Consider the following 27,500-nt stretch of genomic DNA (forward strand, 5'->3'; position numbering starts at 1 on the left):
GGCCAAGCTGCGGCACTTCACCAAGTAAGAGTCCCACCCGTCACACCTTCATTCACTTCAGCTCAGCTCACTTTCTCTCTGCCACGCTAGCACCGAGAGCAGTGTGGCTAGCATCTGTGTGGTCTTCATCGAGGTGGAAAAAAACAATTCAGTGATAAGCTTTTGATGGGTTGGCACTACGCCAGAACAATCCCCACCAAAGCGTACCAACCAAGCACTCTGCACACGTTATACATTTTCTTAGCACGGCTACCAGACCAGTTACTGTGTTTCAGTCCGTTGCTTAACGGCACACGTTTCTCACTCGCCTGTACTGAGGATGCGTGAGAACCGAAGTCGACCAACATGAAATGGGTTCAAATTGGCTTCAATCTCGTTCGAAGTCCACGGGATAGCTGTGTCCATATCTTTTCCTGTCAATGGTGTAAACTAGGGACCATAGGGTCTGACGCAGCTAGCACTAGCACCAGCATGTCATCTGTAGACTATGGGACTGATCGCGACTAGCACTAACATGTCATCTGTGTAGACTGATGTGGTTATTGTCAGCGGGCCATGTGTGTAGTGAGAGAGGCTTTGCGCCACTTTAGGAGATCATGTTGCAGTGCTAAGTGTGTTTCCCTCGGGTCATCTGTTTCATGTATGTGTCATCACATAGTCATGACCCTGATCTCTCAGGGTATTACTGACTCACTTAACACTGCGTTGCGGTTTAAAATGAGGTTTAAATGGAAAGCATATGAGAGTACAGAGGGATGGATATGTTGTTTGTCCGTATGGGTCGGGTGGTATTTACACTGCTAAATCATGTCCAATCTCATGTTTCCTGTTCACTTTTTAATCTTTATCTATCTATCTATCTATCTATCTATCTATCTATCTATCTTTTCCTTTATTTTGTAATGAATTGTGTATCTTCTCCCTGCCTTCTCACCAGTGCTCTTATGGAGAAACTCATCGGCCCTCTGCAGGACAGGATTGAGGAGTGGAAGAAGACCGCCGCCCTGCTGGACAAAGACCATGCCAAAGGTGAGTGAGCCCTAAGGGAGTCCGAGCAGGCAGATGGTAATGTGGCTTCCACACATGGAAGTATTGTATAGAACTGGAGAGAAGGAGGAAGTACTGCTCCCATTGATTTCAATGGCCCATGCTAGGCTAGCTACAGAGACAATGCAGATTACAACGGCGTATTGTCAATGTGTATTGGTGGTTGAGCTGGCAATTTCAGGCAATCATGGATGCCATAATTTATGGCCTTCTGAAATGGCACGTAATTGGCTTGTGTATGAAAATGGGGCCAGAGGTGAGCACATATCAGAAGACATTTTCAAAGATGGTGGAGGCTAGCTGAGACGCTAACTGGTTAAAGCTTGCCCTCCAAACCCTGATCCCCTGGTTCCATACAGTGACTGACCCAGGACTGGACATGCCTGACATTTCCTCTGCATCAAGGCCAAAACTATTCTAGAGTCTCCTATTTAGATGTTCTTTAAATACACACTCACAGACTATCTATTCATAGCCATCCATGTAAATTATAGCCACTAGCTAGCTCTCCTATCCTGTCCACATCTTCAACTCACGGATGCTGATCTCAGTGCGTGATACAGGTGCACCTGACTCTTTGCCACAGCAGTTCCTTACCTCTTCTCACTTAAAGATTTTATGCATGCTGATTACCTGCATCTAGAAGTCATGTTAGCCTGGTACTGGTCAACCAGACTGCCATTGTTTACCTACCACACATCATCACAGCATTGACTTGACAGTTCACTGAAGTTCCTTGGTATATGTTTGTGAAAATTCTGCTCACTCTCTGCAGAGTACAAGCGATCCAGGCAGGAAATTAAGAAGAAATCCTCAGACACCTTGAAGCTGCAGAAGAAAGCCAGAAAAGGTACATTTCCAATGTCATTGTCTTGACCTTCCTATCCCAGTACATTTCCCATGCACCTTTTATTCCCTACGAGATCTCAGCTGAATCAGTTGGACTAATGGACATGGACAAGGCCTGGTGCATGACACAAGTATCCAGCTGCATTACATTATAACTGCATCTGCAGACATCTTCATTTTGCAATTACACAATTCCTTTTGTGTTGATTGTATCCAGAATCTGTAGGGATCTGGATGAATATTTTTTGCCAATATTAATAATTAGAAAGGTTCAACATTTACCCAAACTATTGTATTATCTTCTCCACTATTTGGTGGTAGAAATCCACATTTACTTTTCTTGTTAGCGAAAAACTGAGACTTTTTGATGTTTTCTCTTTGTTCAAAAAGACAATGGGATTCTCGGGGTCATAAAAACACGTTTTTCAAACGGTGTTCCAGAATGGAGGCTTTTGAAAACACAAAGCATAGAGGCCCGTTGTGGTACAGATTAGTGTAATGAAGCGGATGGTTGGCTGATGCATAAGAGGTCAGTCAGTGGTGAGGTGGTGGTAGCCACTGGCCAGACCACATAGGCTTCTTGCCCTGATCTGACCTACTCTTGCCATGTGGATTATTGGGTCTAAGGTTAGGTGCTCACTGCTAATCCAGTTGACCAGTCCAGGACCTTGAACTCCGACTAACCTTCTAGGGGTAGGATGTGCTGGAGATCTGAGGGCCCAAATGACAGACTATGTCCTGCAACGGACAGCTGTCCTGCTTGAGGTCCCTGAGGACCTCCACTGCTGAAGTGGAGATGCAGATATGGAGGATGTGGTGGGCGTGTCACAAAACACTGCCATCTAGTGGCCGATCGTTCAACACACACATACGCTTGTCCAGTGATCACCGCACAACACACTCATACGCTTGTCCAGTGATCACCGCACAGACAACACACACATACGCTTGTCCAGTGATCACCGCAACACACATACGCTTGTCCAGTGATCACCGCACAACACACTCATACGCTTGTCCAGTGATCACCGCACAGACAACACACACATACGCTTGTCCAGTGATCACCGCACAGAAATGACTCACACTCATACGCTTGTCCAGTGATCACCGATCATTCAACACACTCATACGCTTGTCCAGTGATCGTTCAACACACACATACGCTTGTCCAGTGATCACCGCACAACACACTCATACGCTTGTCCAGTGATCACCGCACAGAAATGACTCACACTCATACGCTTGTCCAGTGATCACCGATCGTTCAACAAACACATACGCTTGTCCAGTAATCACCGCACAGAAATGACTGTATAACTCTCATTGATGCATGGCAGAATTTCCTATTTTGTGTGTTCACTTTTACACCTTATGAGCTGTTTTAATAATATGGCTGTAATGCTTGCTTTTGCTTAGGCTGATCTGAATAGGCGTTTGGGCTTGTTTCAGTACTCAGTTGAAAGGCTAACTCTGCTCCCTGCCTCTTCCCTCTCTCTATTCTCTTCCCTCTCCCTCTCTGTTGGCCCATGTTCTCTATCTCTAGAACACCCGGGTATGTATGCTTCCTCTGCTAGCTTTAAATGTTTCGCCGCCACATCGCCTCTCATCCGTTTAACCACCATTTCATCGTCATGCGCTGTTCATGTCAGTCTGTTAGTTGTCTGTGAGAGATAAGTGTGCATGCCAGTGTGTCCATGGAAGAACCTCTCATTTGCATAATATCATTATTTCAGCTTTCAGAATCATCCTGTTTGTGACGACTGAATCATTGCGTAACATTCACATTTAAAGGCTTTTACAGTGTGGTCATGGTGGCATTATTGGCGTCATAAAAATAAATATGAAGTAATTACCTTTTAAATGAAGTGTTTCCATCACAGTTGTGATATTGGTCTCATTCGTCACACTCGTCAAACTGTCTAGTTCATTCATTTCAGGTGTTGGTGACCCATCCTCCAATCATCAGTACTCATAGCATCAGCATATAACAAGATATCATGTTCTCATAATCTCTTTCCCATACCTTGTCCCATCTCTTCTCTTCTCTTCTCTTCTCTTCATCTTTTTGTCTTTCTCATTTTCTGGCTGCTTGTCCCTACCCCAAACTTTCCATCTTTCCCCTGTCCTCTCTCTATCCTCTCTCTCTCTCCTTCTCTCTCTCTCTCTTTCCCTCTCCCCCCCTCTCTCTCCCTCACTCTCTCTCTCTCTCTCCCTCTCCTCTTTCTTCCCCTCTCCCCCCTCTCTCTCTCTCTGCCCTTTAGGAAGGGGAGGTCACAGCCCCAGCTGAACAGTGCCATGCAGGGCGTGGTGACATGTACCTGCTGATGGAGAGGCAGGAGAAGCAGAGGCGGTCTTGGCCAGCGCCCTCCTGGAGGAGAGGCTACAAAACCATATTATGGCGATGCAGAACAACGAAAACAACGTACGTCGAGCGACGGCGATATTATCGTTAAGTCAAAATCGCGACCAGTAATGATGGAACGATGATATTATCCAGTGGAACTACGATATTAACTATGAAATCATGAGAGATCCAGGGTCAAAGGGCATGAGGAACATGATATTATCCAGTGCAGTTCATGACATTATCCAGGCCCAAGAATGATGGAACATGACATTATCCATGGGGTCAAAGGCAATGAGGAACATGATATTATCCTGAGGGTCAAATAAGTGTTCCATTATTATCCAGGGTCAAGCAGCGGGCGGCAATGAGCAGCGATGCGGCGATCAACCAGTCATTGATCAAGATCCCGGCGGCAAAGAAACTATTATCCAGGGGTCAGCTGCGGGGTACCGACATGAACTATGGGTCAAATAAGCGCGGCGTAAAATAACGTTAACCGGCAAGAACGACATATCCAGGTCAAAGGCGGGCAGTAACGTTTATTAACTATGGGTCAAATAAGCGGGCATGGTTCGATACGATCCGAGGGCCTGGGCAGCAAGGCGGGCGTGTTCCATTATTAACTATGGGTCAAAGGCGGCGCGGACGATATCCATAACAAGCGAAGTGTGGGGCGTGGTTCTGACATTATCCATACCGCCGCGTTGATCCAGGGGTCAGCTGGCAGCGGCGGGCGTACGCAACATCGCGATTCCAGTGGGCGCCGAACCATAACTATGGTCAGCGGGCGCTTTGGTTCTAGGATATTATTGATCCAGGGTCACAAGCGGCAAGCGTAAACTGGTTTATTAACTATGGGTCGCTGCGGGCGCGAGCTCGATATTATCCATGTACTGGGCAGCGGCGGCGTAAATGATATTAACTATGGGGTCAGCTGGTGCAAGTGGCAAATTTCAACATCTGATCCGGCGGCGTTTGAACCCACATGATCCCGAGGGTCAGCTGCGGCGCGAGTTCTATTATTAACTATGGGTCACAGCGGGTAGCGTGAACACGATATTATCCATAACGCCGCGCGAAGCAAAATTATCCATAAATGCTGCCGGCGTGGCAGAACATGATATGATCCAGGTCAGCAGCGTGGGCGGGTGATATCGAGATCCAGGTCAAGCAGAGGAGAGGAGTGGTAAGCAAATGAGAGCTTCAGGAGCTGCCTGTGGTGGTAAAAATAATGGAAAAATGAGGGAGCAAAATGGACAAAGACACACAAAAGGTTGGGTGATGCAGTAAGGGACAGAAGGACAGAAAGGCAAGGGGGTTGGGCGGTGGGTGGGAATATGAGGAGGGAGGGTTGGGCAGAAGGCTGAGAGGCGAGGGGTTGGGCGGTGGGTGGGTGGGGCGGAGTTGGGCGGTGGGTGGGTGGGGCGAGAGACTGAGGAATAGAATGAGGCGAGGGGTTGGGCAGTGGGTGCAGGAGCTGAAAATGAGGGTTGGGGCGGTGGGTGGGTGGGGAATATATGAGAGAGCGAGGGAGGTTGGGCAGTGGGTGGTGAGGCTGAAACCCGAAAGGGGGTTAGGCAGGCAGGTGGGTGCAGGGGAATATATGAGAGCGAGGGTTGGGCAGTGGGGTGGGTGGAGCTGAGAAACGAGGGAGGTTGGGCAGTGGAGTGGGTGGGGCTGACTGAGAGGCGAGGGGTTGGGCAGTGGGTGGGTGGGAGCTGAGAGCGAGGGTTGAAGCGAGTGATGCAGGGAATATAGAGAGGCGAGGGTTGAGCAGAAGGAGAATATAGAGAGCGAGGGTTGGGCAGTGGGTGGGGCTGAGGAAGGGGGTTGGGCAGTGGGTGGGTGGGGAAAAATGAGAGCGAAGGGGATTGGGCAGTGGGTGAGGGAATATGAGGTTGGGCAGTGGGGTGGCGGGGCTAAGGAGGGTTGGGCAGTGGGTACAGAGGCGAGGGGGAGCAGTATGGGCAGGGCTAAAGACGAGGGTTGGGCAGTGGGGGGCGGGGGCTAAAGACAGACTGGTGGTGAGAAGGAGGAAGGGAAAAGTAGAATGACAAAGCTCAGTGGGTTTTCTCCTCATTTCAGGTTGGGCAGTGGGGTGGGTGGGGCTAAGACAGACTGTAGTGGATAACAGACTGGTGGTAAGAATGAGAGACGAGGGGTTGGGCAGTGGGTGGGTGGGGCTGAGAGACGAGGGGTTGGGCAGTGGGTGGGTGGGGCTGAGAGACGAGGGGTTGGGCAGTGGGTGGGTGGGGCAGTGGGGGGTTGGGCAGTGGGTGGGTGGGGGGGCAGTGGGGGGCAGTGGGTAAGGCAGGGCTAAGACAGACTGGTGGTGAGAATGAGAGAAGGAAAAGTAGAATGACAACCAGCACATTTCTCCTCATTTCTCCTCATTTCTCCTCATTTCAGCACATTTCTCCTCATTTCTCCTCATTTCTCCTCATTTCAGCTCATTTCTCCTCATTTCTCCTCATTTCAGCTCATTTCTCCTCATTTCTCCATTTCTCCTTTCTCCTCATGTCATTCAAACATTAGAAGAGTATGTGACGTTTTAGACTGACCCTCCTGAGATGGTAGCAGGATGATGAGGATGTCCACTGTTGTCCTGTATCAGTATTATCTGTAGAGTGGTGAGTGCCCTGGTCCACTAGTAAGAGCTTCTTTCTTCTTTCTCTGTGTCGTTAGAATGGAGAGATCGCCATGCTGGGAGAGGTCACTCATCTGCAGGCCATTATTGATGACCTCACAGTACTGACCACCGATCCACACAAACTGCCTGCTGCAAGTGAACAGGTGCACACACACACACACACACACACACACACATACATTGTGTTCATAATGCTGGCTATGGCTGTAATAATATAAACCTCTCTCCACTTGTTTATTGTTTATTGTTTTTGTTTCTTGTGTGTAGGTCATGGTGGACTTGAAGGGCTCTGATTATAACTGGTCTTACCAGACACCCCCATCCTCCCCCAGCAGTGTGGGCTCCAGGAAGAGCAGCCTGTGCAGGTAGGTCCATGAAACAGGTTCACTGATCAGTGACTGACAGCTACAACGTACGATGTGGCCTGTATGCCCTCTTGCTCTTTCTGTTGCTGTAGTTCTCCCATTGACACTTGCACTGGAAGTACAACTGTCTATTTCAAATAGCTTCGTTTTTATATATACCAAGTCAGAAAATACTATCCGGTAACAATAATCAAGTATTATGATCAATTAATTACAATTATTCCACTGCTTGGTTGAATTCCCCATTGTCCTACGTAATTTAGAACGAGCATTAACCGTATGTTATCTGCACACCTATGAAGTAGATCCATTTTGTGGGCATTATCACACTTGTATATTAATTAGCCCGAACTTCGTTTTGAAGTTTAAATGAACTGTCGCGTTGCATTAGAGCTGTAAAATGCAGGCGTTCAGAACATGGCAACATTGTAGCATATGGCGGAGAGGTGGCTTTTAGCTAGATGGATGACAGCAGGCTAAGTAAAATAGCGATGTTTCAAGCTAAAGTTCATCAGAATCTTGGGATCGCCAGCTTGACAGCGGGAGAGATAGAACTAACGACTGGCCTTTGGCCGTAGCAACCATCCATTTAGAACTAGTAGCGGCAGTTTGTCCTGCAAGTTAAGAAATTAGTTGATATGTGTTGGAAGAAAGTAGTTCTACAAACAAGACAAGTTTTAGCGATTAAAGCGTTTAAATTGTAACAGGAAATGAACACAGCATGAAAGTGGCAACAGTGGAATAAGCTGGATAATGGACTCCACGGGTGGTCTGTTCACAGAAGTTAATGCACTTATGGTTTAAACAGCCCCTCCGGCCCCAGCGTCGGGGCGTTTTACAACCTCGACCGTGCATTAACTTCTGTGAACAGACCACCATGTGGAATCCATTATCCCCCTTAATTACTTATCTGATTATCTTTTCAACATGTAAAAGTCAGTCAGCATGTTAATGTCCTGTCTGCCCATCCTTCTCATTGTCCCTGAAGTTTGGTCCACCTGCCACCTGGTGGCGCCCACCGCCTCAGCAGTGTGTCATCTCATGACTCTGGCTTCATCTCCCAGGATGCCAACACCCACTCCAAGCCTCCCTCTCCCATGCCCTCCGATATCACCAGCCAGGTAGGACACTGCACCCTAACCGATCCCATTAGAGGGAGCGTACACAAAACATCAAAACGGTGATGTAATACACACTCAACTGCAGAGACATACACCCCCCCTGTGTGCTTTTCCCCAATTCCACCCCCCCGACCCCCCGACCCCTGTGTGCTCTTCCTCTGGTGTGTCATGGTGGCTCCCTCTCCTCTCTCATTCCACAGAAGTCCTCCAGCTCTGCCTCGTCTGAGGCTTCTGAAGTGTGTCAGTCTGTCAGTGAGTGCAACTCCCCCACTGCGGTGAGTGTCAGGGCTTTCTCTCTCTCTCTCTCTCTCTCTCTCTCTCTCTCTCTCTCTCTCTCTCTCTTTCTCTCACACATACACGCACACACACAAACACACACACAGATAGACATAAACACACACACACACACAATCACACACACACACACACACACACACACACACACACACACACAAATCCACATATCACCACTTTGTCTGTGGCTAACAGTGTCTCCAAGCTTGTGTTACATTGTTGTTGTGCTATTCCTATTGTGTTTGATTTTGTCCCATTGTGCTGTTGTTGTTGTTGTTGTGCTATTCCTATTGTGTTTGATTTTGTCCCATTGTGCTGTTGTTGTTGTTGTTGTGCTATTCCTATTGTGTTTGATTTTGTCCCATTGCGCTGCTGTTGTTGTTGTTGTGCTATTCCTATTGTGTTTGATTTTGTCCCATTGCGCTGCTGTTGTTGTTGTTGTTGTTGTTTCCCCCCACAAGTACATGTTAACACTGCCTCTGTGCTAACTGCAGCTCCTGTAGAGTTACATTCAGAATGTGTGTGTTCAAAACCTCACGCTCCACCACCACGCTGACATTATCAGCTCTCTTTTGCTGTCTTGATGAAGTTAGCAATAGCATCCATCCAGGACAATCGACATCAATATTAATAAAAGGCCTTAAACTTTCTACGTACAATCTGATACAAATCATATTCTGATGGGGATTACATTCTGCAAATCAACTTGCTAAAAGGATTTTGGGCCAGACAAAAAGATAAAAAAGACAAAAAAAACATTTAGCCCTGAAATCACAGGCCAGCTGATGCTTTTGATACTAATGGACCGTAGCTGTAATCCTGCAAGCCCCCATATAGTTTCTGATAATCCCTTTTTAAAGTATGATTTCTACCGTAATACCTTAATACAATTAGTGTGCTTTTATCTCAGCCTGCCTGAGCGTGGTGGTGTAGCTTTGGGGAATAACACGTGTGTGTGTGTGTCAGACTGGGGTTGGGAAGGGATGGCTAACGCTGCTGCAGCTTCTACTCTGTGTCCGCTGTGTTGAGACGCTCTTGGTGACCATGATATCTGTCCATCCCACAGTTTGGCTCATCCTTTGCTACCTTCCGTCCTGTTCACTCACTCACTGGCTCCATGAGGCCTCTCTCTTTCATACTTCCTGTGTCCCCTCATAACTATTCCCCCGGATCAAACACCCCCTCACCCACATCAAAGGTTCCTTGCTGGAAGGTTTGTTTTATTTTGACCATTTCAGTTTTAGCTCTAGCTCTGGTTTTGCTTTTGTCTCTCATGCTTTTTAATTAGCTTTCTGTCTGATTTACTCATCTTCTGCCTAACACGCAGCCTCCTTCTAGCTTTCGTTAACATTTATTAAATATTATTTTCTCTACTTTACATGTATCTTTAGTTTCAGATGTGTTTAATCCAGCATTAATCAACACTTAAAAACATTTCACCCTCGTTTAACACTTGGGATTGTATTTAATATTCCTGCTCTGTTTAAAAAATGAAAAAAACATGCCTCCAAAAACTACATTTCCCAGTGTGCATTTCTGCACTTGTCACTCAGTAACACTTCCTCCACACCTCCAGGATTGGGCCAAGTCAAATTCCTATGAGCTGTCCAATGCCTATGAGCCTCGTGCGGCCTCTCAGGCTCGGAGAAATGACCCTATCGAGAGGCTCAGGGATGCGGAGAGCCCGTACATGACCAGAGGGAATGCTGGGATACATCAGGAGGATCCTCAAAGGGCAAGGATGAGCCCTGTTACCGTGGCACCCAAGGTAAGCCATTAACAAAGAAAACAAGGCTGGTATTTTACCAGCAGCTTTCATTGCTTGTGTATAATGAATAATGTGAATAATAGATGTACATATATTCAGAATATCATTTGTGATGTTTGTTTGTGTGTTGTTACTCTTGCACGTGTAGCCACTAGTTTTTACATCAGTAAGTTGATCTTAGTCCTCTTCATGATTCCTTCCTTAATATATATTCCTGTTTGTTTGTGGTGTGTGTGTATGTGTGTGTGCGTGTGTGTGTTTGTGTGTGTGTGTGTGTGTGTGTGTGTGTGTATGTGTGTGTGTGTGTGTGTGTGTGTGTGTGTGTGTGTGTGTGTGTGTGTGTGTGTGTGTGTGTGTGTGTGTGTGTGTGTCTCTACAGCATATGAAGCCCATGTGCGCAGCTGCGAGTGAGCTGGCCATGGTGTTGACGCGCGGCTTGACTGTGGAGCAGCAGAAGAGCAGTCGCGACTCTCTGCAGTACTCCAGTGGATACAGCACTCAAAACACCACACCATCATGCTCAGAGGATACCATACCATCACATGGTAATACACACGCGTGCACACACACACCAAACACAAACACACACATGCACACACACACACACACACACACACACACACACACACCAAACACAAACAAACACACACACACACACACACACACACTCACACACACCAAACCTAAACAAACACACACACACACACACACACACACACATGCACACACGCTTGTACACACACACACTCACATACACAAACATGCACACACGCTCGCACACACATGCACACACGCTCGCACATAAACACACACACACACACACACACACACACACACACACTCACACAAACAGAAACACAAACAAACACACACACACACCAAACACACACACACACACACACACACACACACACACACACACACACACACACACACACACACACACAGACACACACACACAGTAAGAGAGCACGGGAAATATCAAACAATTACCCCCTCCCAGATAAGCACGCTACTTTCCTACTTGCTAAATGCTAAATGCTATGCTGTAATACTGCTGTATTTTTCTGCTGTACTGTTTTTCTTCGTCCCTTTACTCTGTCCACTCATCCTCTCTGCTCTCTCCTACCTCCACAGGTTCAGACTATGACAGCTACTCCATGAACGGTGACGCCGACGTCGACCCTCAGGCGGACTTTGACAAGTCCTGCACCGTCCCTCGCCATAGCAACCTGGCTCAGAACTACCGGCGAATGATTCAGACCAAGAGGCCTGCCAGCACGGCTGGGCTCCTTGCAGGCATGGGCACCAAAGTGGGCACGCCGCCCCATGGCGCTGCCCCTCACGGCGCCTACTCCCACCCTCACAGCCCGTCTGAGACCAACGGGTCCGGGGGTGTCACTGTCAGTGGAATGGTCATTTCCTCAGGGACAGCCACCATTCGTCGAACCCCGTCGACTAAAGCCGGGGTGAGGCGCACCCCGTCGAACGTCGGCCCCATTCCCATCCGGCCCCCAATCGTCCCTGTCAAGACCCCCACCCTCCTGGACTCCCCAGGGTTCCCCCCTCCGCCCCCGGAGACCAACGGCAGTCTGGAGAGCCTGTATGTCGACGACCTCCCGCCAGGAGCCCTGGCCTCGCCCAAGCGCCTGAGCCTGCCCACCCAGCCGTGGAGCTCTGCCGGCGGGTACGACCCCAGCCTGTACCCCCTGCAGCCCTCCGGTCTGGATCTCCAGCAGCAGCAGCATGAGGAGATGCTCCTGGCCGCTAATCGCCACACTCTGGTGGAGCAGATCGGCGAGCTGGTGGCCAGCGCCCACGCCCTGGGTGAGGGACAGTTCCCCTTCCCCTCCCAGACAGAGGGGGCAGTAGCGAGTCAGAGCCAGAACCTGGGCCCCAGGGAGAAGATGCTGGTCCCAGAAGGGGAGGACATGCTGAAGACCATCCGCAGGGGCGTGAGGCTGCGGAAGTCGGTGTGCAATGACCGCTCGGCACCACGGGTCATGCCCTAGACCCAACCATGCAGGAGTTTATGCCTTTGGCTCTTGACCACAAGCTAAGGCTGAAGATTGGCTGCCTCTGTCTCAAATGTGGGTTGGATGGTTATATAGGTTTTTTCAGGGTACCTCTGCACTTACCGAACTGATATAGATAAACTGAGTAATGTGAGAGTATTTCCATCTGATTTTGCAAGACCTTGACAGGAGCTGTTTGGGAGGTGATGGCTGAAAACCTACATACCCACAGTGGCCCATTTGTAACAGAAATGATATCTTTTCCCTAGTGGAGTGCTTGTAGAAATATAATATGAAGAGTTAGCTATAATTAACAAGAGTAACTGCAAACAGCTTAACTAAACTGACAAATTAAATAACCACTGAATGACCGCGGTCACTGTAATCTCCACGCATATGCTGTATATATATGGACATGGATAAACAGAGATTTACAAGTGGAATGTTCTCTAGATGAGTCAGGTTGCCTGACCTCCAGGGACTGCTGAAGGTGGACACTGCCAGTAAAGTTTTGATGTCATCGCTTTTCGATGAGGATATGATGTCAGGGACTATATGATGTCATGAATCCCTTGCCTGTGGAACTGTGTACATGTGACATGTCGGGATTCACTGGTATATCACACATGACGACTGCTGACAACCACATTACACTAAAACACTACAACAATAAAAAATAAAATAAAACAAAAACACAAACATAACGCCAAAGCATTTTGTTCTTTAACCTTTAGATACATTAAGCACAAAATGGCTGACACAGCACTCAGTAGAATGGACCCCAGAGGTGAGCCTCATAATTTAACACTGCCAAATGATCGGCTGGATGTCTTATATTCCCTTTACACTATGTACTGTCTTTCATGTAGTCCTTTTGAGGAGAGTATAAATGTTTTTTTTGTTTTTTTTAATTTTTGTTTGTTTCTTTTTCTACTGTGTAGTGTATGTCATTTTTTCGTCTCATTGTTGGTAGTAGTAGTGGATCAGGGTGAGGGGAGAGAAAGTAGATGGGACTGGTTTCCCATTTGCTAAGTTGCTCCAAGTTACTTACCCACTTATATGGACTCCACGGTGAGTACCAGAACTCATGGTAAACCACGAGCTGTTGAAAAGATGAAAATGCATGTCAAATAAAATAACAAGCCATATTGTAGTGTTTCTTGGTTTTTTTCTTGCTTGTTGAGCAATGTAACAATTATATTTCTAATTTCAATGAAACTGTTGTCTGGCTAGTTTTTGTTCTAAACTATTTGAAGAGTCAAGCATGATGGTTCAATTAAAACCATGCAAGAAGGGGGAAATTATGTATAATTATGTGTAATTACATTTATAATTATAATTGTGTATAATTACATTCATAAATTTTGATTCAATTTTATTAATATAGCACCATAATATGAATAGGCTATGTCCCAAGATGCGGTACAGAGTCCAATATAAACTTGCTAAACTTGAAGCTTTGATATAAAACTAGAAACTTCACAAAATGATGAATCCAAAGTTTAAATAAACCTTCCTTTTTCACCATCTGGATGACATCTTGGGTGTCTGGGTTATGCCTTTCTCCTAAATATGTAGATGCCCCAAATAATCTGGCACCTGGCCGAGGACCTGGTGACTTACAGGGAAATTTGTGGATTCTGTATTTTCAGTATCTCAAAAGGATCTGATGTCTGAACCTCTCGCAACCAGAGGGTGGCAGTGTTTTGCCTTAGAACCTCACCAAATTATCTTGACACAGGCACACAGCAGTACACCATCATTTGGTGAGAGAAAGATGAATGCTTACATATAACACAAGAGGGGGCTATAGAGCTGGAAGACATTGGACAATGGCCATGAAATTGTTAGGCTATAACCTCCCCTTCTCAATCGTAAGCTGCTTTCGGGCCAAGTAGCCTAGTTATAGGAACTTAGATATAGGAACAGTCCACTACTCTCCCCCTAAACCGGTTTTTAATTTATATTCGCACTGGCCAAGTGGTCATAAGAACTTGTAGGAGGGCGTAGGAGTGACGTAGGCATGGCGACTGTGCGTCGTCACTTGCTACAGGGTACAATAGGCACCCACTCCCAAATGCAAATAAATTAGCCTATATTTTACATTTATTTGAATGACCCTCATTGTCTACTGTCGCTTCAAGTAAATCCTGATGCTGCACACGTTTTGCTTCTTTTTTGGGGGAAAACAGCTATGAGAGAGTGCAAGCAAGCATGATGGTTGGTCGTGAACATGAACGTTAGTCATCAGATCCGTTTGTAAAATGAATTTAAGGAACTGTGGATGCTGGTTCAGTCAGATACACTCTTTGACATTGAAAATAGTGGAAAAAAAATAAATAAATAAATAAATAAACATATGCCCTATTTACCGATGTGGTCAGGTCATTCTTTGGTCTAGAATGGACCCGAGAAAGTGACCTTGGCCTACAGCAGATTTCACTGTGGATTTCCATGGCCAACTCATATATAAGTATAAGTATAAGTATATATACTCTTTTGATCCCATGAGGGAAATTTGGTCTCTGCATTTATCCCAATCCGTGAATTAGTGAAACACACTGAGCACACAGTGAACACACACTAATGCTGGCGCAGTGACAGCAACACAGTGACACAGAGTACAACAGTGGTGCTCTGGGAGCAGTGAGGGGTTAGGTGCCTTGCTCATTTAAATTAATAGTTATATATCACATATAACACTATATTAGGGCCACATGAGAAGAGTTTGGATCCAAAACGCTACATGCTCCATTTTAATGCATTTTCATAAATATATTTTTTTAAATGATTATTTTGTTTTCGGAACTGTTATTGGATCTTTTATTTTTTATATTTTTTTATCTGTTATTGGTTATTGGTATTTTGCTGCAGTTTCAAAACTGGATTACTCAGGATCTGCTTACTGTACAGAGGAATGCTTCATATCCTCTTATTCGGTAAGGTCTGCTGTTTATTTTGATATATGGTTTGCTGTTTTGACCAAAGTGTTCGTGAGATATACCACCGAGAGTAATGGGTGTGGAGATAGATGAATCGCTGTGTGCACAATGAAAATATGATTAAATGCCATCTATGTCCAACGTTAGTTTTCTCGCGAACTGTTTATCACAACATCTAGCCGCTAATATCATGGGAAAGGTCAGGTTCTGCTCTTTCACATGATATCTGTGAAATGTATGTGTGATAAGTACTCCGCGAGCAATTCAACAGAGAATAATGGGTGTGAATTTGAACACATTTTGCGTCAGTAGGCCACATAGCCACGGGTGGCCACAGGGGTGGCCAGAGTTTATGTTGTGGTGGCCGCGGCCACCCCTGGCCACTCCTTGGTGGCGCACCTGCTTGGATCTATCAGCTGCTGGTTCTATAAATGACTGAGCCCAAAACTGGTTCACTTCTGCTGCCGAGTCATTGATGAATGATGCACAAGGTTTTACTGAGAGAGAACTGCACCTCCAGCATTGTAGGCCTACTCAACTACACTCAATTACATGTAATTCAACTTCAGCCTGTATTTTCTATCAAGAGACGTAGTAAGGTGACTGGATGGTTGGTAAGCGAATCCACAACGAATAATTAGGCCTACAATTAGTCACAATTGATGGTTATGATATAGACCTACATTTTGCTAGTTAATAAGATAAGCTTATCCACCTGGAAGCAATAGTTGGGCTGTGATCTCTTAATAAACAATCAAATCTCACCTTAAATAGGCTACCCATTTGTGGAATCCCCAGACATTCTAGGCCGACGGAAAAGATGTGTCTGATGTGTTGTGTGTTGATGTCAGAATGAATATCTGAGCACTTTTAGACAATCTAAAGTTGTGAGGTAAACAACTGTCTCGCTGTCATCTACTGTAGGCTATTTGTTCTTAAGCAGAGTGGGATTTGTTTCAGTGTGGTGATGCTGCGTGCGGAGTAAATGGCAGCGCGATTACTTGTCGTTTTGAGGGGCGAGGCGCTGGGCTGAGTCTGGTCCATCAAGATGATTACAGTTCAGAACAAATCAGGGACGCGTGCGCGTGGAGGCGTTGTTTGATGTGGCAGTTGGAGATCGCCAGAATGAGGAGCGAGCGACACAGACACGGCCTCGTGTCACTCCGTCAGGCCGTCGTCAGTCACTCCCACGGACCGAGCCTCCGGTTTACCCGCTTGTCACCGCAGCCGAGGGAGAGCGCATCTATCGCCCCGGGCTGTATTTTGGGAACGTGACATGAGCGCGCAATCCTCCATCAGCCCCGTCGTTAAGTGGCACGCGTGTCATCTTCCGTGACACGCGCGCTCGTTTGATAGTCCGGTGATCTCCAGTGCAAATGCGGGACATGTCTCTCCACAGAGCGTAGGCGGACATGGCAGCATGCACTTAAACATCTGAGCAGTGGGATATCATCCCCGGGGAATCTGTGGGGGGTTTGTGAGTGTGTGGGGGAGGGTCTTATCTGTATTTCACAAATTACATTGTTGTGTAAAGCAACGCATACATGCACCGCATTTTCGTTTGACATAGTGTAAGGTGAGCTTAAGTTCTTTACCAGATGAGCCCCGAGCCTGCACAAAACTGTAGCCTGAATTCATCATGCAGACCAGGCAGCCTCGACTGTGTCCATGTGCGCTCTCTCACCATCATCGGGATGTGTAGGCCAGGGCAACATTTTCACTCAGCTCTTGTGTTTTTATTATGACCGCCGCGCAGCGCATGTCCAAATTTCCGTCAAGGATTCCCGGGACACTGAAAGACCGGGGTAGACGAAACTTGGTGGGCATGTAACCCCATATGGATAGCACGTAACCATCGTTTTTCGTTTTGATCTGTAGCCCCCCCGCTGGACTGCACCCCCGAAAGGAGGGTAGGGCAGACACAGTTTTCTGTGAATATCTCGAGAACCGTAAGGTTTAGGAGGACCATTTTTTTGTATGTTGATCTCAAGGGGCCATGTCAACCCATACCATAACCACTCATTTCATGTATAGCGCCACCTAGTTAAACACAAAAAAGTAAAAATGAGGTGTTGTAATTGCAGGTATCTGTGACCTAACATAGTCAAAACTGCACGAAATTGGAAGTGTAGGATCATTATGACACCCTCTGAATGCACGCAAGTTTCGTCGAATTCCGTTCATGGGGGGCCACACAATAAATTAATTTATGTTACTATACACCAACTGGCCTGTAGGTGGCCGGAGACAGTTTTCTGTGAATATCTCGAGAACCGTAGGGCCTAGGAGGTCCACCTTTTTTTTGTATGTTGGTCTTAAGGGGGGATGTCAACCCATCCCATTACCACTTATTTCATGTATAGCACCACCTAGTTAAAAATTAAAAAGCAAAAAATTAGGTGTTTTCACCACAATATCTCTGGCTGACATGGTCAAAACTGCACGAAATTGAAAGTGTAGGATCATTATGACACCCTCCAAATGCTTGCCAAGTTTTGTGAACTTTCGTTCATGGGGGGCCTTACAATAAAATAATTTATGTGTACATTTAGTGACCGTACACCAACAAGGATTCCCGGGACACTGAAAGACCATTCCATGTGCACACATGTGCATAAACAGATACACACGCACACACATACATTCACAGTAATCATACGTATGACACATACTCACACAGTAGACATATGTACGCATGCACAAACACACATACGCAGGCAAACACACAAGCACGCACACACACACACACACACACACACACCCACACACATAAACATAAACGTGTACACGCACACATGCACACAATTCAAGAATTTCTCAGAATTATGAACAAGCAAGATGGGGGTGGGGTTGTATAAAATTAATTTTACATGTGAAATCTATGAACTAATCATGTTTTGGTACTTGTTATCTAGCAGATACCAGTGAGAATTGAGTGTGGATAATGCAATTTAGTGAGACAGTTAGAATCATATAGGCCTTTCAGTGTGATTTATTTTTGTGGAAAAAATGTGCTGGACTGGGCGGCGGTCATATTTTGTACTGCTCTGCGGTACATCTAGTTTAATTATGTTTTTACAATAGAGACAGTTTCTGTTGTTCTGTGCTTCTGTCTAATCTTTAGCATAAGGAGGAACTACAATACTGTGTCCCCCAGTCAGTCTTTGGCGATACAGACTCCCTATCTCCCTGTTAAACAGAAATGTTTTGTATTTCCCCCATTTGATTTGCTATTACAAAAGTCAATGATCAACACATCACATATAACATAGTAATAACACATAAATGTATCTTTTTGTGTAGCCTACAAATAATGTGTCCAACAATGTGTGTACAGGGCAATTCCACGGAAAATGGACTTTTTGTCACATCCATAACATAGTGAAATGCCTTGGCATTTGTATGATGTGAATGATAACATTCATTTTTTGTGCATTTTTTCTCATGTACATTCTTCAGCCAAAAATAGCAAATGCTCAAATTCCATGTAATCATTCACATCATACCATACCATCACATTTTATTGGCGTTATAGATGTTACAAAAAATGTAATTTTCCATGGAATTGCCCTACATGATTTGTCTTGCCCGCTGCTAGGAGTAGGATTATTATATTGTTCTTCTTATTCCTATTATTGTTGTTATTGTTATTATTGTTCTTATCATATTCTCTGTCACAGCAAAGCTAACGCTTACCACAGCAAGGCCAGGCCAGTGACAGTGTGCAGACAGGCATGCCTTTCTCCTGAGAGTCTTCCTGTCATTTATTAGAAACATAAGTGCGTCACATGCCCTTGGCCAACCCGTCTACATCATTCTGCCCTGAAAAATGGCCCTTCACGAGAGCTTTTGGGAAGCTGCGTGATGAATGCAGGCTTTTATATGATGTTAATAGATGTTTTCTCCTCCAAAACTGCCACAAATCAACACAGATGACCTCATCAGAAAAGACACTTAATAATAAAACGGCACTGATTGATGTGTGTGTGTGTGTGTGTGCGCGTGCGTGCATGTGTGTGTGTGTGTGTGTGTGTACAATTCATTAAACACAACACCTGTCAACGCTGCCAAAACACAAAACAGATCTCTGTTTTTCCCAGCCAGCCACCAAAGGACACACATGTCTCAAAGATGTGGCGCCTGTGTTGCTGACAGAAAGGGCGACCCACATAGTTTCCACCATTAGATTCCCTTAGCTTTGTACCAGTCCATCTTTTCTCTCTCTTTCTCTTGGTCCCGCATGCCTGGTCTCTCCCACACCCTGGAGTATGTCTTTAGTCTTGTCCCATCCTTCAGGACCCCTCTTCATTACATCATGATTACACACACACACACACACACACACACACACACACACACACACACACACACACACACACACACACACACACACACACACATACTGTACACACACACATACTCGTGCCCTTTGTCACAGTCACTGTCAAGACGCTTTTCCTCAATGATTCCTTGTTGGTGGAATGAGTTACCTAATGTTCTACGTTCTTGTGAAAGTTTGGGGACTTTCTTTAAAAAGACATATCTGTTCACCTTGCACTTAGTTAATTTGTTCTCTTACAGAGTTATGTTTTGTATATTTATAGTTTTTGTTAACATGAAACTAATTATTTCATTATTATTGATATTGTTGTTATTATTTATTATTATTACACTTAATGTCGGCTTTTCAGATTTATTTGAAACATTTTTAACTAATATAGTGTTCATATACTGTAAATCGCAGAGTCACAGAGGGGGAGAGACAGAGAGACAGAGACAGAGAGAGAAGACACACACACACACACACACACACACACACACACACATACACACATGCAGTCAGGTGCAGGCATGATGGACAGACACAGACAGTAGGAGACAGGCACATGGCAGTCGTCGTGGTGACGGCTTGTCTCAGCGTTGAGCCTCAACATAAGGCTCTGATCCCCACACCTGAGCCACAGAATCCTGAGTGACACCACCTCTTTATTAGCACAACGTCAAGAACACTCGTAAAATTAGCAACGTAATGCTTTCAGCACTGACATGCTGGCAAGAGATTACGCCATAAATTATAACAGTCCCACATTATTCTCCTTGTATTCATTATCTCTCAGTTGTCCTTTTCTCTGTGCCACTCATCTTCATTTACTGAATCAGAAGAACGTCTTGGGCCTCAGAATGAAGTACCAGTACATTGAAACAATAGCCCAACTACATTTATTTAAATACAGCCATAATAAAAAGCTAGAATTGACTGTAAAACTAAACATTATGGGCTGATCAAACACGTAAACTATGTGGCCTTAGTGTAGAAGTCCTTTGTAGACCTTTCATCAATGACAGCATAGAGCATCCAGACTCAGGGACAGCTGCCCACACTTATGTTGGCTCCTTTCATCAATTACAGCATAGAGCATCCAGACTCAGGGACAGCTGCCCACACTTATGTTGGCTCCTTTCATTCCTCATTCTTAGCTGGGTCCGCTGTCCAGCCCACCACACCCCTCCTCACCCTGGCGAGGGGACGCTGTCCACCCTGACCCCCCTACCTTCAGTCACCTCCAATCAGGTCCCCCCTTCTCTATGATGACTGCCTGTCATCAGACGTGTCAGCAGAGGTGAGGGCCGCCATGGTGACACTCGCCGTGGCGCTAACGACGACGTAACACGCTCCGACGTCCGGCTCACGGAAAAGGTCAGTCGGCCTCTCGGAAAATCAAAGTCGCGGACAGGAGGACTCAAAACAGCGTAAACTCGGAGGCCGAGAGCCGGAATGGGGGACGGGCGGCGGTGAAGGACACATGGCAGCGGCGCCTCCTCCTGTGAACGGCAGGACAGGCCGGACGTCACGCCGGCACCCGTCTCTCCTCGTTTTCCTAATGGGGTGACAGGCGTGGTCAAACACCGGGCACAGACCAGCGGGGTCAGAATGCATTCTCCCAGATGAGAGCAGCGAGGACGAACATCACTTCAGCACAGGTCAGACCAGATCACATGGATCACGGGGTCAAAACACACATGACAGTTTATTTTTTTAAGGACTGGAGGGTGGTGACAGGTTTTATGGTTATTGTTATGATACATGATCCTTATTTGGCAGTGCATGGGGTGAAGCAATGAGGCTGGTGCAACTGCACATTTTGGGATATCTTACAACACCCACAGATCTTTTACTTTTAGCGTTGGTCAGGACCCCGGGCCCCTGAGCCAGACCCTGTAGATCAGTCCCAGCCTGTGGGCACACAAACACCCCGTTCTCTGTGTCCACCTCCTCTGTCTCGGCCACAGGACATGCCTTAGCCGGTGAGGTATCACCGACGGTGCCCATCCGTCATGGCGCCGGTGTTAGCGCAGCACTTTCTGAGACGCTGGGAGGTGAAAGTTTTCCACTGGGTCTGCGGTGACACTTAATTTGTCACCGGGGCCTCTGTCATGGCACGGAGAGCGAGTTTTGGCACAGAGGGCAGCAATTAGGCTGATAACCAGGTCGAAATTAGGCAATGGATCACTCAGAGTCACTGGGAGGAGTCAGTTAGAACATAATGATCGCTCAGTGTCCCCAATACCCCAATACCAGAGAGAAACGGAGGGGGGGGCAGAGGGAGAAAGAGAGAGAGAGAGAGCGGGGGGCAAACAGAGAGAGAATAGAGAGAGAGGGATGAGACAGAGAGAAAGAGAGAGAAGGTGTGAGAAAAAGAGAGATAGATCTGAGGAGTTGGGTGTCTGAACCTGCCTCCCTATAGCAGCCAGTTATAGGTGAGCTCCTCAGTCCTGGCGAATGGCTGCTGATATTTCTTAAAAGCCAATCTGCAGTGCATTCAACAGGTTTTCATATCCGTCCAGGTTTTCCACATTCTGTTGTTTCAGACTCACCTAAAAAATGATGGAATTCAGTTTTTTCATCTCATAAATCTACACAGAATACTCCACAACGACGAAGCAGTTTTTGGGGCCAAACTGAATAAAGAAGGGCCTCGTTAGAATCTTTGATTAAGACAGATAGGCAATACCCCAGTGGTCACTATGACTGAGAGTTCCTTTATGAAGATGGGAGAACCTTGCGGAAGGAACCATCAATGTAGCACTACAGCCATTAGGGCTTTGAGTCTATATGATAGTATGGCTATAGGCAGAAGCCACTCCTCACTAAAAGGCACATGCCTGTCCGCTGGGAGTTTGCCAAAAGGCACGTGAAGACCATGCAAAGCAAAGTCCTGTGGTGTGACAATGAAGATTGTACTATTTGGACACAATCCCAACAGCATACCCAAAGGAAACCAGGCACGGAGTGGCCACTCATGTATACCATGCCTACACTCAGCAGTGGCCCCTCATGCTGTGAGGATGTTCCTCTGCACCAAAAAACCACGGGAGTAGCAAGTGCTTAGAGAGGGATCTGAATATCTGAATTTTGCTTAATTCAGCAGAAAACATGTTATGGGTTTTTACAACTGCATTTTGTAATCAACATGAGAGACAAGCAAAAAAACTGCATTCAACTTCCAGTCATTGTCATACCTTGGCAGCAATCAACTTTTTTCAGAAAGGACAAGGAATAAAAAAACAATGGGTCCCTTTGCCTTGAGTTGGTACCTCCTACCGAGGTGCCAGCGGTCTCTCTCTCTCTCTCTCTCTCTCTCTCTCTCTCTCCCTGAGCAGACGCCACCGCTGCTTATCACAACCATCTGGTGTCAACAGATCCATCCCCAAACCGCACCTTGTTTGCTGTGAGGTGCCTGTTAACTGCTGAGATCAGTCAAAGATGGTGACATGGACTCTGTGACACCTGACATTCAGAGCCTGTCAGGGACAGAGGGGGTTGTAGGTGTGGGGATGGGGTCAGAGATTCAGGCCCATTGCTGAAGAGGCTCTGTGTGTGTGTGTGTGTGTGTGTGTGTGTGTGAGAGAGTGTCTGTCTGTCTTGGTTTTGATGACTTACAGTAACGTGGCGGCTGGAGAGAAGGAAGCCAGAGCTGTCACTCACTGGACTGCAGATTGCAGAATGCTTCTTTCTGTGCCTCCTCAGCCTGGTCTCTAGGGTTAGGGGAAGCATTCTGTGTGAGTGTGTGTGTGTGTGTGTGTGTGCGTGTGTATGACACTGGAGAACTAGAAAGAGGTTGAATGAGAGAGAGAGAGAGAGAAAGAGAGAGAGAGAAAAGAGAGACAGCTGGCAGCTTTGAACCCAGCTGGCTGCCTGTCAATCAAAGCGAACCCTGACAGCAAAGCTTTCAGGTCTTAATATCCCCCTGCCAGAGGTGGGAAGCCAGCTCTCTGCCTTTGGAGTCCAGGACCAGTTAGCCACACACTCCAGACATGTGTGTTTGCTGTTACACAGCTGGAAACAGCAGCTTGACACTCCTCAGAAACAGCCAAAAGATCTACGGCCCCCATGGGTGTTTTTGATTGACAAGCGATCTACAAAAACTTTAAAATTATGGCAGGAGAGAACTTAACAAGCAACTCAGGAATCAAAATGGAATCACAATTTAATGCTGCATTGTTTGCCTCATATCGGAGCTGGGCATTAATCATACTCAGTGTCTCCATGAAAGGCTTTCTTTTATTAGGCTAGCTTCCATCAGCATTTGTCCATGCCAAGGTAAAGGCTTAGATGCTGCCTCTTTATCAGATGTTTACAAATGGCATCTTTTATTTATTACATATTACATTATTATAACTCCATGTTAAAACTCCTTAATCCACTTTATATGTGCAATGTATACAGAAGATAATTATTTATACAAAAAAATGCCATTTAAATGTCATGAAATTAAATTAGCCAAGTTTCACTGTTTCTAAAACTACTTCTGTAACTTAGAAGAAGATGCAAGGCCCTGATGAGATGGAACTGCAGTGGGGAATGCTAGACAACTCTTGACATTAAGTAATTTCTTAAGGATGTATTGCCTTTAAAATATCAGGAAGGAAATGGTGGAAAGAACTTTGCCACTCGAGCAATGCAATAAAAATACATTAGCCTATATTCTAACACGCTGTGACATATACAGTATGTCTGTATTTTAAAGATGCTTGATTTTCTTTTACAAATTCTTTTTCAATTATATTTCTACCGGTCTAACACAAAACTATTCCTCTTGAGCCATGCTACTTCCCTGATATAGTCAATTCACTCCGTAGGTCTGCTGCACAGTTCGTCACATATTTTTCCTCCTGACGCAGAGTTCTTTTGTTTTCACAATAACGTTTCTGGACAGTGATTGATGAGGACGTGCTCTTGCAGAGTGTCTCAGAAGGAGGGAAAGGGGCGTGACTAGTCACAGGATCGCAGGCGATGGAAAGGGTTAATAGGATAGCGAGCTGTACTCTTGTCTGCGACTTTGAGTGACGTGATCAGATCATTTTCCTGCCGCTTGTCTGCTGTGCCGCCGCCTGGGAGGGTACCGAGCGGGATCTCATTCAGCCTTCCGCCCCGTTACCGGACAGAGGATCTTACCACCGACACGAGCCCGATTCAGACGGAGGTTGTTTCTGTAGTGATATCTCTACTTTTGACGTTTGCGTTAGTTTTTTTCTCTACCCAGGATGTCTAGTGCTTTGTAAATGAACACGTCGTCTTGCGAGTTCAACGGACAGATTTACACAAACGGTAGCTGACAAAGATTTTTGTTTTGGGCTTCAATCAAGCATGCCACGGAGAAAACAGCAAGCGCCGAAGCGCGCAGCAGGTATGTTTACTACGCAGATAAAACTATACCAGTTGTCACATTCTTATTATATCCATTCGTAGGGTAATTTGTAAAATGTAACATTTTAAACTGTAGTCTAGACTATATTGTCTCACACGGATAATTGCCGATAAATATTCATTATAATTATGCCTAAACTAAACGGAAACTATCCTCGCGTAAAACACTGCCCGTGGCCAATTAAGATTCTAACGTGTCCATTTCCGAACTTACTGATCTGGCATTTTACAAGGTAGCTTGGATAAGTCTTGACGGTGGTTCGTTTCTTATCAACTTTTAACATGTACACCTTCCGAGTTGACGCGTTTCTAATTGTTTTACCCATACGCAGAAAACGCCCAGATGCGTAAAAGCTCAATAACTGACGGACACTCTTGTTTGGACGCTGACAGTGATTGATTGGTTGTCATTTAGCCCTTTGATGCATTCCTTCCTTCCCTCCTTCCTGTGTTGTGCTCTCCGGAGGACTCATTCTATCACGCCCACTACTGACGTCAGGCTAACTCTGTAGACCGCCACACGAGCCTTGCTGGCTGAGGGTCCCGGGGCAGGAGCAAGTAGTGAAGAAGTCAAACCCATGAAAACTAACATGAAAGGGTACAAGAACAGTCGGTGTTTGTCAGCGTCGTGCTATTTCCTGTGAATCAGTCAAGCTTTCCTTTTGCGTGTCTACGACTGAGGGTAAAGACAATTTTGGCCATAAATCTGGAGCTAAAGCCAAGTCCAGCATCTGGACAAACAGTGTGGGAGTATCCGCATGAGTGTACACGAGCTTGGCCGGGAGGGCTGGTGACGAATGACGCTGTCAGGGGTTTAGCAGTTAAATTGGACACTAGCGCGGTGATTTGTTCGAGGCTATAATACGCCTCGCCCATTATATTCTGAAAATATAAGATGGCTACTTTTTTTTTTTTTTTTCAAAAGTAAGGCATTTTGATGAATATGTTGTTAGATGGATTTCAATCACAAGGCATCTCAAGTTGCTCTCTCTCTTCTCTCTCTCTCTCAGAGATTTGCTCAACCATGTAAAAAGTGCAGTTGTTTTGCCAGCTTCATTAGCGCTCACCTAATTAGCCGTAAACTTGATGAATCACTGACAGCTGGAATGATCGCAGATGACAGCCCGCGAGCTCTCCGTCAACCCGGCCAATTAGAGCTTCCACTGGCGCTGATGTCATCCGATGGAAATAACTATTTCTGTCGCCCGACATGGCTCAAACCCCGGGACAACAGGGATTGAGGCACTAGGCCTACGACTAGAAACTCACTGATATGTCGCACCTCTCTTGTACATGCCCCTACATTAAACAAAAAGGTGGAACATTAGGTGGAAGTTTAGCATTTTCACTCAATGGATGTAATCACTTTCTCTCTCTCTCTCTCTCTCTCTTTCTTTCTCTCTCTCTCTCTCACTCCACACACACACACGCACACACGCATGCAGTCACAGTCAGAATACACAAAATGGACTCACACTGGAGGATGAGAGTGAGGGCAGGCAGTATGGGACAAAAAGTATGTGCTCTCCATTAGATGAAGTCTATATTTGACTGATGTATTCTGCTGCAGTGGGGGTTGTGCAAGCGGCAGCCATCAATCATGTGTGTGTGTGTTCTGGCAAGAGTGTATGGGTGTTGGTGGGTGTAAGCCCACTTTTTGATGTCTGAGAAGATGGTGTGCGTGTGAAACAGTAGATGGTGTAGGACTGGGCGTGCGTCAGCAAAGCTCTCGGTGTTGGCATACCTCAGTGTGGATGCCCGAGGAGGTCTGTATCTCACTCAAGTCTCACTTACACAGGAAAATACCCAGGTTATATGAACACACTCTTTCAGACACATACAGATGTCTCACAATCACACACATGCATCCTCCACCCCTTTCTACACACACACACACACACACACACACACACACATACACACACACTCTGACATACTCAGACACAGGTATATACACAGACAACAACCACACAGCCATGTGCATGCTTATCTGTCTCCCTCTCTCTCATGTACACACATACACACACTGATATTATTGCTTGTCAGAATTAAGTATCTGTTATTTTTGGACTGCATTTCTGTGTTTTGAATTGTATGGAAAATGGACAGGTGCAAGAGGGATTCTGTCAATTTGTCCCCATGGTAATGCCACACTGACAGATTTGCTTGTTTGTGTATGTGTGACTGAGTGTATGTGTGTATGTGTGTGTGTTTGTAGTGAGCCAGAACTTGCAAGAAGGCTGTTTTTTATAAAGTGTGCAATGAGAAATGTGCTTTACAAAAATGATTATCTAACCTTCATCTTAATAAGATGAGCGCAGAACTGAATTGACAGTGTAAGAGAGCTCAATAGAGAGACAATGCTGCAATGAGAAAGAGGCTGAGGCAGA

The 27,500-nt window shown here is 45.9% G+C and overlaps 2 protein-coding genes across 2 annotated transcripts in view; both read left to right on the forward strand.

Moving 5' to 3' along the window:
* Positions 1-13,677, forward strand: mtss1la (MTSS I-BAR domain containing 2a; the record flags this gene model as incomplete). Its single annotated transcript, XM_048256158.1, is given in 14 exon segments — positions 1-24; positions 938-1,029; positions 1,823-1,897; positions 3,443-3,451; positions 4,161-4,181; positions 5,446-5,468; positions 6,932-7,039; positions 7,164-7,261; positions 8,250-8,382; positions 8,583-8,657; positions 9,743-9,889; positions 10,253-10,444; positions 10,824-10,989; positions 11,582-13,677. Coding segments are annotated over 14 exon segments (2,038 nt in total), but the record flags the coding sequence as incomplete, so codon positions are not given.
* A 10,999-nt stretch (positions 13,678-24,676) lies between these two features.
* The window catches only part of LOC125303954 (teashirt homolog 3-like), a 19,008-nt gene continuing 16,184 nt past the window's right edge, over positions 24,677-27,500 (forward strand). Inside the window, exon 1 of the mRNA XM_048257951.1 lies at positions 24,677-25,090. Within this exon, the coding sequence (XP_048113908.1) occupies positions 25,051-25,090 (40 nt within the window). The 5' untranslated portion in view covers positions 24,677-25,050. The remainder of the gene's footprint in view (positions 25,091-27,500) is intronic.

Source organism: Alosa alosa, chromosome 11 (genome assembly GCF_017589495.1).
Source record: "Alosa alosa isolate M-15738 ecotype Scorff River chromosome 11, AALO_Geno_1.1, whole genome shotgun sequence".
In the NCBI taxonomy this organism is placed as follows: Eukaryota; Metazoa; Chordata; class Actinopteri; order Clupeiformes; family Clupeidae; genus Alosa; species Alosa alosa.